The following is a 12,481-nucleotide window of genomic DNA, read 5'->3' on the forward strand; positions in this document are numbered from 1 at the left end:
ATCCTATATCGTAAAAAGGTAATATGCCTCCCAGCACCGGGATCAGCGGAGCCAAGAGGCCTCCCGGCACCAGAATCAGTGTGACAGGGGGCAGCGTCCAAACCCCTGATCGCCCTGCGGCTCTGTGTGTGACAGGGGTCGGGGCCACAACCTCCCTATCCGTCCTGCTCTGTTCGTGACAGGGGAAGGCGCCCCAACCTCTTGATCAGCCCTGCTCTGTGCCTGATACAGGGGAGCTCCCCAACCCCCTGATCACCCTGCGGCTCTGTGTGTGACAGGATGCAGCGCCCCAACCCCCTGATCGGTCCTGCTCTGTGTGTGACAGGGTGCGGTGCCCCAATCCACACCCCCCCCCACAGGCCCTGCTCTGTGTGTGATGGGGTAGAGCCATAACCTCCCCATTGGCCCTGCCCTGAGTGTGACAGTGGCGGCGCCCCAACCCCCTGATCGGCCCTGCTCTGTGGGTGATAGAGGGCGGCGCCCCAACCCCCTGATCCGCCCTACTCTGTGTGAGACAGGGAGGAGCTCCCCAACCCCCTGATGGGCCCTGCTCTGTGCGTGACAGGGGGCAGCGCCCCAACCCCCGGATTGGCCCTGCTCTGTGCGTGACGGGGTGGCGCCGCAACCTCCCCATCGACCCTGCCTTGAGTGTGACGGGGCGGTGCCCCAACCCCCCAATCGGCCCTACCCTGAGCGTGACTGAGGGTGGCATCCCAGCCTCCCAATCTGCCCTGCTCTGTGCATGACAGGGGGCGGTGCCCCAACTCCCCAATCAGCCCTGCTCTGAGCCCGACCAGGGGCTGCACCTAGGGATTGGGCCTGCCCTTTGCCACCTGGGAGCAGCCCTAAGCCAGCAGGGCTTTATCTCCCAAGGGGTCCCAGACTGCGAGAGGGCACAGGCCAGGCTGAGGGACCCCCCCCTTCCTCCCGAGTGCACAAATTTTTGTGCACCGGGCCTCTAGTTCTTTAATCACATGCTATATAGCCTCCATATGTTTTAATGTTTGAGTACTTTTACTGTAGTTGATTTTTAATTTCTTGCCACTGTTATCTGAGAAGATGCTTGATATGATTTCAATCTTCTTGAACTTGTAGAGACTTGTTTTGTGTCCAAACTTGTGGTCTGTCTTTGAGAATGACCCATGTGCACTTGAGAAGAATGTATAGTCTTCCCCTTGGGGTGAAATGTTCTAAAAATTTCAACGAAATCCATATGACCCAGTGTGTTATTTAGAGTCTCTGTTTTCTTGTTAATTTTTTGTCTGGAATATCTATTCAGTGAAGTCAGTGGAGTGTTAAAGTTGTTATATGACTATATTGTTGCCAGTGTCTCCTTAAAGTCTTCCAGAAGTTTTTTTATATATTTAGGTGGTCCTATTTTCGGTGCTTATACATTTACCAGTGTTATAACCTCTTTTTGGATCGATCCCTTTAATAGTTATCTTTATTGTCTCTTGTGATCACCTTTATTTTGTCATTTGTTGTGTCAGATATGAATCTTGCCACCTCAGCTTTTATTTCATTTCAATTTTTATGGAAATTTTTTTCCATCCCTTCAGTCTCATCCTGTGTGAGTCTTTTGTTCTGAGGTGTGTCTCTTGTAGACAGCATATAATTGGATTAAGTGTTTGTATCCATTCAGTTGCCCTGTGTCTTTTGATTGGAATATTTCATGAATGACATTTACTGTTATTATTGAAGGTACTTACTTATTGCCATTTTAATTCTGTATGCCTATATTTCTCTCTCTATTTCTTTTCATTACAGCAATCCCTTTAGCATTTCTTGCAGTACTGGTTTGGTGGTGACAAACTCCTTTAGCCTTTTTTTCTGGGAAGCTCTTTATTTCACCATCTATTTTGAATGATAGCCTTGCTGGATATAATAATCTTGGTTTCAGATCCTTGGTTTTCATTACCTTAAATACTTCATGCCATTTCCTTCTGGCTTATAGACTTTCGGATGAGAAATCAGCTGACAGCCTTATAGGAGCTCCTTTGTAGATAACAAATTGCTTTTTACTTGCTGCCTTTAAGATTCTTTCTTTGTCTTTATTTTTTGGCCTTTTAATTATGATGTGTCTGGGCATGGGCATGTTTGAGTTCTTCTTTCTTGGACTCTATATCGTTTGAACTTATGTGATTTTTTTCCTTTACCAGGTTAGGGAAGTTGGGTGTTGGCTGTCATTATTTTTTCATACACGTTCTCTACTCCTTGCTCACTTTCTTCTCCTTCTGACATACCTATAATGTGAATATTGTTAAGTTTCATGGTTTCCCATAGCTCCCTTAAGCTGTCCTCCTGTTTTTAAATTTTTTTCTATTTGAGTTTCTGATTGAGTGGATTTTTTTTCTACTTTGTTTTCTAATTCATTGATTTTGGCTTTTCCCAATCTGCTGTGTGTTCCTTCCACTGTGTTCTTTATTAGTGCTATGTCATTCTTCATAGTTACTATGTCTTTTCTAATGCTGTTGGTCATCTTTTTCATCATTATTCTGAACTCCGTGTCTTATCTCCATTTCATTTATCTCTTCTGGAGAATTCGCTTGTCCTTTCATCTGGTGCTTGTCTTTTTGTCCCCCTATTTTGACTGCCTGTTTGGGTTTGTGTCTGTGTAATAAGAGATCTGCTAGGACTTCCAGCCTCTAGTACAGGACAATGTCAGATGCTGTTAGTGACTGGCCCTGAGTACCGTTTGGAGCTGTTAGCCAACCCCAGCCCGTGGCTCCTCTGCTGGGGCTTGGTGCCTGTGGAAAGGACCAACATGTGCACCAGGGTCTGCTTTTCCTATTCCTGGGCCCAGAAGGAGGTCAGGCAAAGACTCAAAGCTTCCAGAGTCCCGCCTCTGCCAGCAGTCTGATTGTTCTCAGTCTTGAGAGCCTCAGGCTGCCCACCTCAGGGTGGGAAAGAGGTCTTCCAACAGCATGGGACAACTGCCTTTCCCCGAATCAGAAACCACCTGGACAGCAAAGATCCTCGGGCAAAAGAGGTCCACAGTGTGAAGGAAGGACTCCGCACAGGAAAACAGAGTGGCTGCCCTCTGAGCTCCAACCCCAGAGTCCCCAAGCCGGAACTCTCCTCACACGGCTGCAGTCCACTCTGTCCTCTCTGTGCTGGAGCCCCAGGTGAGTGGCTACACACGAAATTTTGTACATTGGCCCTTTAAGAGGGTGCCTGCATTTCTAGCCATCTCTCCTGGCAGACAGCAACCTTGCTGCTTTTGACAGTCAGATGTTACTTGGGTACCTTTCTCAGTTCTGATGCTCTGAGCTGGGGGGCCCAGCTTGGCATTTAGACCCCAGAGTTCTCAGTGGGAACCCCCCTCTGCCCCTACCTTCAGCTGCTGTTTGTGGGAGCCCAGCTAACCATTTCTCATCTTCACATTCCTCCTAGTCTCTGTGTGGTCTCAACTTTCCATCCTTGGTTGTCAGGGTTCTCTCTAGCTAGTCCTCAGTTGATTTCCAGAATGTTTTTTCTGTATTTCAGTTGTATTTCCAGTTTGGTCCTAGGATGTCAGTGTACCTTCCAGTTACTCTGCTGCCATTTTGGAATCAACCAGAAATATTATTATTATAGAGTAAAATCAATGGCAGGAGAGCAAGGAATTGAATGGCTCTCTATGAAATTACAATTTTTATGCATTTACAAAGCTTTAAAAGGGAGTTCTTTTTTAGTGAGATTTTCTTTGAATTTTTTTCTTTGTTCAAATATTTGAGACCCCCAGAATTGGAGGAATACATTGAAGTGTGCTAAACCAGAATAAAATATGGGAGAAAAGAAGCAAACCAAGAAATAAAGATCAAGGAGCATGCTGCTGCTTTAGTTTTCCCTCATTTTCCTCTCTTCACCTCCAGGCCTCCTTCAGCTTAAGCTCCCTGGTCAGATGTTGCCAGACAGATATAACAGTGCGAGTGTGAGGGGCCTTTGACTCCTCCTCATCCTATCTAATAAAAGAGAAACATGGTAATTGGCATACGACTGCTACCCTTCCCATTGGCTAATCAGCGAAATACGCAAATTAACTTCCAGCCAAGATGGCAGCCAGGCAGCTTGAAACTAACATGAGGCTTGCTTGCTTCAGTGACGGAGGACTCCAACATTCCCCGCCTGCCGCTGCAGGCCTCTGAACTGCAACTCTAAGCAACTGTGTAACAAATATAGAAGCTAAACAAAACCCCAGAAACCTGACGGGCTTCAGCCAGCAGGATCGCAACATTGTAAGCAAAGGTCAGAAACCTACTTTCAGCAGCGGAGGCCTAAGAGCTGGAGGCAAGCCTCAAAGCTAAAGCTGGCCCAGAATAAAAAAAAAAAAAAGCGGTTGGGAGCTTTAGACACCCCCAGCCTGAAAACAGCCCTCAGCCCCTCACCCAGACTGGCCAGGCACCCCAGTGGGGACCCCCACCCTGAAGGGTGTGTGACCAGCTGCAAACAGCCATCATCCCCTCACTCAGGCTGTCCAGGCACCCCAGTGGGGACCCCCACCCTGAAGGATGTGTGACAAGCTGCAAACAGCCATCATCCCCTCACCCAGGCTGGCCAGGCACCCCAGTGGGGACCCCCACCCTGATCCAGGACACCCTTCAGGGCAAACCACCAGGCCCGCACCCATGCACCAGGCCTCTACCTTATATAGTAAAAGGGTAATATGCCTCCCAGCACCGGGATCAGTGGAGCCGTGAGGCCTCCCGGCACCGGGATTAGCGTGACAGGGGGCAGCACCCAAACCCCCTGATCGCCCTGTGGCTCTGTGTGTGACGGGGCGGGGCCACAACCTCCCTATCCACCCTGCTCTGTTCATGACAGGGGAAGGCGCCCCAACCCCCTGATCAGCCCTGCTCTGTGCCTGATACGGGGGAGCTCCCCAACCCCCTGATCACCCTGCGGCTCTGTGTGTGACAGGATGTGGTGCCCCAAACCCCTGTTCGGCCTTGCTCTGTGTGTGACAGGGTGCAGCGCCCCAACCCCCCCACCCCACGGGCCCGGCTTTGTGTATGACGGGGTAGAGCCATAACCTCCCCATCGGCCCTGCCCTGAGTGTGAGAGTGGCGGCACCCCAACCCCCTGATCGGCCCTGCTCCGTGGGTGATAGAGGGCGCGCTCCAACTCCCCTAATGGGTCCTGCTCTGTGCGTGACAGGGCAGCGCCCCAACCCCCTGATTGGCCCTGCTCTGTGCGTGACAGGGTACAGAGCCCCAACCCCCCCGATGGGCCCTGCTCTGTGAGTGACAGGGGGCAGCGCCCCAACCCCCGGATTGGCCCTGCTCTGTGCGTGACGGGGTGGCGCCGCAACCTCCCCATCGACCCTGCCTTGAATGTGACGGGACGGTGCCCCAACCCCCCAATCGGCCCTACCCTGAGCATGACTGAGGGTGGCATCACAACCTCCCTATCGCTCTGCTCTGTGCATGACAGGGGGCAGCGCCCCAACTCCCCAATTGGCCCTGCTCTGAGCCCAACCAGGGGCTGCACCTAGGGATTGGGCCTGCCCTCTGCCACCCAGGAGCAGGCCTAAGCCAGCAGGTTGTTATCTCCCAAGAGGTCCCAGACTGCGAGAGGGCACAGGCTAGGCTGAGTAACCACCCCCCTACCCCTCGAGTGCACAAATTTTTGTGCACCGGGCCTCTAGTCTATACTAATAAAAGGGTAATATGCAAATTAACCATCACTCCACAACAAAGATGGCGGCGCCCATAGCCAAAATGATGGCGGTAGCTGGAGCCATGGAACCAGCCAGAGCGGGCAGGATGCTTGGCTTCCTTCAGGTGGGACGCTTAGCTTCCTTTGTTGCCCCAGCGATGAAGGAAGCCAAGCCTCCCACAAGCCCTGGCCTCTGGGCGGCTACCACTGAGCCAGCTGGAGTGAGTGGGAGGTGGCTCCAGAGCAAAGGCCCGGGTCCCGGGTGCCAGAGGGAAGTCAGTGCCAGCAGCAAGGGGAAAGAAGGCCTATTCTTGCACGAATCTTCGTGCATCGGGTCTCTAGTCTTAAAATATTAAGCTACAGTTGTTTTCAGCTCCAGATAAGCCTCTTGGCTCCATTATGATTCTCATCATTTTCTTCATAGCCCTGAGTCAGAGTGCAGATACTTTCGTTAATCTCTTCAGTTTTGACATGGTCTGATCTTTCTCCCCAAAGGCTTGTATATGGAAGTGTTAAATGCTATGCTTCCTCTGAGATCCAGCTTCCTGAGGATGGATTTTCCACGTTTCCCGTGTTGTCTTTCACTGGTTAACTTCAGAACAGAATCTGGCACATGACTGCTTGTTCTGACACTTCGCATTTATAGTCGATGAACTTCCCAGCAGGGACAGCCTGTCAGTATTTGTAGAGCTGTGAGTCCCACTGGAGTGTTGTAGCCACTGCACGGCGAGCCATTTCGACCGAGGGTTTGAATGCAGCAGATTCTTTCTGGTCCCATTGTTGTGTTCCCGGAAAGTGTACAATGGAATAGATTTGCATTCCTCTGAGCGGAGCCAGGTCATGGATGATTGAGTTGTTGACCCACAGAAGATAAGGATTTTGGGGCGGGGTATTTAGAAGGGAAGATTTAAAAGTAACTAAACTAGAAAATGTTTCACATGAAATAAGGTCACTTTGCATTTTGGGGGGAGTCTCTTTGCAGTCAACAAATGGTATTGATGAGGTTTTTAATGTTGGGAGGTAGTCTTGGGCCGCTTGCATCGGGCAGCCGTGGGGTTGCTTGTCTGGTTTGGCTGCATTTCTGGGCCTGGAGCTGAAACACAGCCAAGGCCGGATGTATCTGATGTGGGTCAGAACCTCACTGTCCTGGGGGCTTGATGCCTAAGGGCTATTCTCCAGCCCCTGTTCCTTCCCCCTCAGAGGGTCTACCTGCAGGACTAGCAATACGGCAGGGGAGGAAAGGGGAGGGAGGGTCCAACTGCAGGCCCAGCCATGTGAAAGGTCAGGGTTCTAAACCGCATAAAAAAAAGAAAGAAAGAAAAGTTGGTATACGTTATATATAATCATTAGTATATATACTAAATTTTTAACTTGGGGCTATTGATGAAGATGAAAAGAGGGTGGCAAGCAGAACAAGAAAAAGGAAATGACTGTGTTGAAAAGAAACATCCTCTTTCCATAAGTCTCATGTGTGATGTCGTCATATTTGTGTATTTATGTGTAACTTTGTTTCTATTTATACAGAATATTAATACTATGCACTTAAATGGACTAATATATGAAAACTAGAGGCCCGGTGCACAAAAATTTGTGCACTGTGTGTGTGTGTGTGTGTGTGTGTGTGTGTGCCTCAGCCAACCTGTGCCCTCTCACAGTCTGGGATCCCTCAGGGGATGACCACCTGCTGACTTAGGCCCGCTCCCCAGGGGGGATTGGGCCTAAGCTGGCAGTCAGACATCCCTCTGGCAGCCCGGGAGCCCTCGGGGGATGTCCACTTGCCAGCGGGGAGCAGGCCTAAGCTGCAGTCGGACATCCTTAGCGCTGCTGAGGTGGCGGGAGAGGCTCCTACCACCACCGTTGTACTGGCAGCCGGCAGCCTGGCTAGTGGCTGAGCAGAGCTCCCCCTGTGGGAGTGCACTGACCACCAGGGGGCAACTCCTACATTGAGTGTCTGCCCCCTGGTTGTCAGTGTGTGACATAGTGACCAGTCATTCCCAGTGGTTCTGCTGTTAGGGTCAATTTGCATATTACCCTTTTATTATATAAGATACTCCTACTTTTTTGTATAGAACTTTAAAAATGAATAGTGAATATTTAAAGAGTACTTTACTTAGCTACATTATACTAGAGCCTCAATGCATGAAATTCGTGCAAGAGTAGACCTTCCTTCCCCTGGCTGCCAGCACTGGCTTCCCTCTGGCACCCGGGACCCGGGCTTCCCTTGTAGCCCCTGCTTCATTCAGAAAGTCATCCGGAAGGATATCCGATCTAATTAGCATATTATGCTTTTATTATTATAGATGCTTTCTGTTGTCAATATATTATGGTAACTTTAAAGTCAATAACTCTGACATTCAGATGCCTTGAATACAGAACACTTTAGCAAAAAGAGGTGTAAGAAATCTGGTAATAGCAATAGATACTGTTTAAACATTTCTTTATTTAGCCCTAGTAGGATTTGAGCTAACACAAAGCTATTAATAAAATGGTGAAGTCTAGCCCTAGCTGTTTTGGCTCAGTAGATAGAATGTCAGCCTGTGGACTGAAGCAAATGGTGGTCTGCGGACCATTGGTGGTCAGTGAAGTCTGAAAGGTTGGCGACTCTGGACTGAAGGGTCCTGGGTTTGATTCAGGTCAAGGGCACATGCCTGGGTTGTGGGCTTGATCCCCAGTAGGCAACCAGTGATTCTCTCTTGTCATTGATGTTTCTATCTCTCTTTCCTTCTCCTGTCCTCTCTGAAATCAATACAGATATATTTTAAAAAATAAAACGGTGACGTCTAATTTAAAAGTTGTTTATGTATCTAGAATTAAATAACTATTTCAGTTTCTATAATCAAAGTTCTAATTTTGACTAATCTTCAACATTGGGTGGTTCAACAAAACTGGATGCAGCATCTAATTTTTAAATACATTTTCTTCTAGTATCTTTCTCTGAAGAAGAGAAGTGTCAGCTGCGAAAATTTGTCCATAAGTCTTACCTGCTGGACAAAAGAGCCCAACGTCAAGTGTACTATAGTCTGATTGATATCCTTCTGGCCTATTGCTATGAGACTCGTGTCAATGAAGGAGAGAAGAACGTAAGTGCGTGTGTGTCTGTGCTTGTTGGCTGAGACTCCTGCACTGAGTAAACTGTATTAGTGCTTCACTCCTCTTGTGGAGAGTAAGACCTGTGGTGATCACTGCTTAGGGGACGCTTGGGGCAGAGTTGCACATGTTTGTTGGTGGTGGGTATCAACATAGAAGCATAATGCTTGCTTGGTGTCTCTCTTTTCTCTCTTGGCATCAGTCTTTACACATAGCAAAGAGGGGAAGTAAAACTGAGGCTAGAGAAAAAGGATCTTTAGGAGATAAATTGCTCAAATAAGACACTTGACTTTGGCAAGGAGTAAACTATCAACCCATTTATGTTCTTTCTCTGAGCTGTCAATTAGCAGGTGCAAGGTATAGGAATCTTTTAAAGCAGCGGTTCTCAACCTGTGGGTCGCGACCTCTTTGGGGGTCGAACAACCCTTTCACAGGGGCCACCTAAGACCATCAGAAAACACATATATAATTACATATTATTTTTGTGATTAATCACTATGCTTTAATTATGTTCAATTTGTAACAATGAATTTGGGGGTCACCACAACATGAGGAACTGTATTAAAGGGTCGCGACATTAGGAAGGTTGAGAACCACTGTTTTAAAGAAATCCTATATAATAAAAAGGCTAATATCAAATCGACCTAACAGCGGAACGACTGGTCACTATGACGGGCACTGACCACCAGGGGCAGACGCTCAACACAGAAGCTGCCCCCTGATGATCAGTGCGCTCCCACAGGACTAATGCCGCTCAGCCAGAAGCTGGGGCTCATAGCTGGCGAGCGCAGCGGCAATGGTGGGAGCCTCTCCTGCCTCTGCGGCAGTGCTAAGGATGTCCAACTTCTGGCTTAGGCCTGAAGCGGGCCTAAGTTGTCAGTCGGACATCCCCTGAGGGCTCCTGGGGGTGCATGCCGGGCTGAGGGATTACACCCCCACTTCAGTGCATGAATTTTGTACCCTGGACCTCTAGTCTGTTATTAAGAATATATTAATGTAAAGTACTAATGTAAAGTACATTGGTATTTTTAAATTATATTCTTTTTTAATAACACATACTTTATCGTAGCTCTCCTTAACCCTACCAGACCGCTGAACCGATTTTTCGGTAATTTCCACACAAAGGTGGAATATTGGCACTAGATGAAAGGTAGACCTATTTTCTACAATGTCTCCAAGTTCCATCTTATTCTAACCACTTGTTTGCATGTAACTAACATTTTTCTATATCATGTTGGTTTTTTCTCTTTAATGCTCAGGAACCCAGCTATAGGGGACAGTTAGGTTCAGGGCCTCAGGTCTGGTAGACTTAAACCACATTTGATTTTGTAAATGAAGAGCTAAACATTTTTCTCACCTCTACTTTTAAAAAAGCTGGGAAACAACAACAAAAAGTCTTTCTGGTTAATGTGCACTGCAGCTATTTATGATTATCCTTGCTCAAAGGGCTTTTCTTGAGCTGTGCACATGCTTTCTTAAAAATTTAAATACACAAATACTCCGTATCATTGTAAAGGGAAATACACACAAGAAAAAAATCATTAAAATGTCCTGTAATCTCAGCCCCAGAAAAAGCCACTGTTAAAAGGTGATGTATCTCTTTCACTCTCTTTCATTGTGCACATGTATGTATGCATGTATGATATTGGGTCATGATGTATGCATTATATAGCCTGCTGTTCTCACTTAACATCATAGTTTTAGGATTAGAATTTTATATGTGCCAAGATGACTTATATTGTCATGATTCTGAAAATTTCAAGAGAGACTCTTGAGATTTGCATTTCACTCCAAAATGAATATAAATGAGTGTATCAAGGTCCTAATATAACTGAAAGTTCTTTTTGTTTCCACTCATCTTTTTAAGATACTGCAATTGGAGAAAATGTTTTCTTTGGCAAAAAGTGCTTATTGCTTCAGGAGATAAGTGAGTGTTTAGTTTTACTCGATAACATTTATTCTTCTATTTGCATATTTGAAATTATGAAGTCTTGAAACTTCAAAACCTTCTTTAGAATATATTTACTCTCACAAGCATTCTCTGAAAAGGCCAAATTCTTGAGCAGCTTTTTTGTGTACCACAGACACATATTAATATTATTTTTGAGTCCATTGATAGAATGTTTGGGAAGTAAGTAACTTAGTTGAGAAGGACAGAAATTGAGCAATGCATCACTTTAATTTTACTTTCATAGCTGTGCTCATTTGCTCTTGTGCCCTGGGACTCTTATTATTGGAAAAGCTTTACTTTATAAAATCCAAATACATAGAAACTTGCCTTTGATAGCATCTGCATTGAGTAAAGCAAGTATTTTATTTTATTTTTTGCAATCATAGACACTTCTTAGCTTTTATATTTATGTCAAAACTACTCACATGCTATTTGAAAAAAATGGATATATTTGTTTTGTTTTTATATGACTATCTCTCACGTGACAGTATTCTTTTCTTTAAAACAAATAAAGGTTGAATCTGCGTGGAATATCAGAAAACTGAGTCCAACACTGTGCTGGTTTGAGGTATGACTTTTAATTGCAATTTTTTTAGATTTGTTTGTCCAGAAATGTATTTTTTCATTGTCATTAGTTCATTTTGGGTAATTTAAGCAATTCCTTGACTTTTTAAAAATGGAAGGTTTATTGTACAAGTTTATTTTTTATCTTTTTAATAAAATTCTAATCCATTTGTTACTCTTATTCTAATTATCGTATACTAATGAAGCCAGGTGGGGTACTTTGGAAATCAGGAGAGGGAGAATGCATTTTGGAGAAAGAATGGGTATGTGGTCTGGTGGGGAAGACTGTGGGGTGGAGTTGAGGCATGTTTATGAGTTGGCGTATATTGGGGCTCAGAGGTCAAAGATGGTAATCACACCCAGTGGTCCTACCACTGGCTCCCACTGACCACCAGGAGCTGTGGAGGCGTTGTACATGCGTTCCCTCACTAACTCCTTCCCATAGTCTGTGAGAAGTATTATTAACATTTTACAGACCAGGAAACTTAGCACATATAGCTTAAATAACTTCTCTTAGTCCTATAATTAGTATAGTTAGATCTGATAAGTCTTTTAATATAGTGATACTTGTTTTTACATATATTTTCTAGAAAATAGTTTTGTAGGTCTTACCAAAAATATCCATGGGTGATATCTTTAAATTTACCTGATTTGGACAAAATGTTATACATCAAAATAGTAATTTAAGAGTAGAAGCTTTAAAAAGTGTCAATTTAAATTTCCCTCAGTTAAAAGCCTACATACTAGGTGTACCGGTTAATAATGCGGATTTTTTTCAATAGATGGGATAACACATATGTTGATATATATGCGATTTGATATGTATGCTATTTTGTTGTATTGACAAGAAGCTTCAAAATTTCATATGTCAAATTTGTTGAAGGTGTTAACATCATAATAGATATTTTTACATTTAAAAATGTAGAATTTTGTGCCAAAAGAAGAGCATTTGTGGGAAGTTTTAATTCATTACTTTATTTTGAAGAAAAGTGCTGCTGAATACTTCAGGAAGCTTATGGTGAACATGCTCCATCTCAAGATACTTGTGAATGCTAGTTTAAATGCTTTAAAAGTGATGATTTCTATGTGAAAGACAAAGAATGTTCAGGTCAACCAAAAAAGTTTGAAGACCAACAATTACAAGCATTATTGGATGAAGATGCATGTCAAACTCAAAAACAACTTGTAGAAAGATTAAACATTTCTCAGCAAATAATTTCTGATGGTTTACAAGCAATGGGA

The 12,481-nt window shown here is 45.3% G+C and overlaps 1 protein-coding gene across 1 annotated transcript in view; it reads left to right on the forward strand.

Annotated features, from left to right (window-relative positions):
* Window positions 1–12,481, forward strand: part of SHQ1 (SHQ1, H/ACA ribonucleoprotein assembly factor) — an 86,370-nt gene that overhangs the window by 51,539 nt on the left and 22,350 nt on the right. The window contains 2 exon segments of the mRNA XM_059663396.1: window positions 8,563–8,717; window positions 11,190–11,243. Coding sequence (XP_059519379.1) covers window positions 8,563–8,717; window positions 11,190–11,243 — 209 coding nt within the window.

Source organism: Myotis daubentonii, chromosome 14 (genome assembly GCF_963259705.1).
Source record: "Myotis daubentonii chromosome 14, mMyoDau2.1, whole genome shotgun sequence".
Classification (NCBI taxonomy): domain Eukaryota; kingdom Metazoa; phylum Chordata; class Mammalia; order Chiroptera; family Vespertilionidae; genus Myotis; species Myotis daubentonii.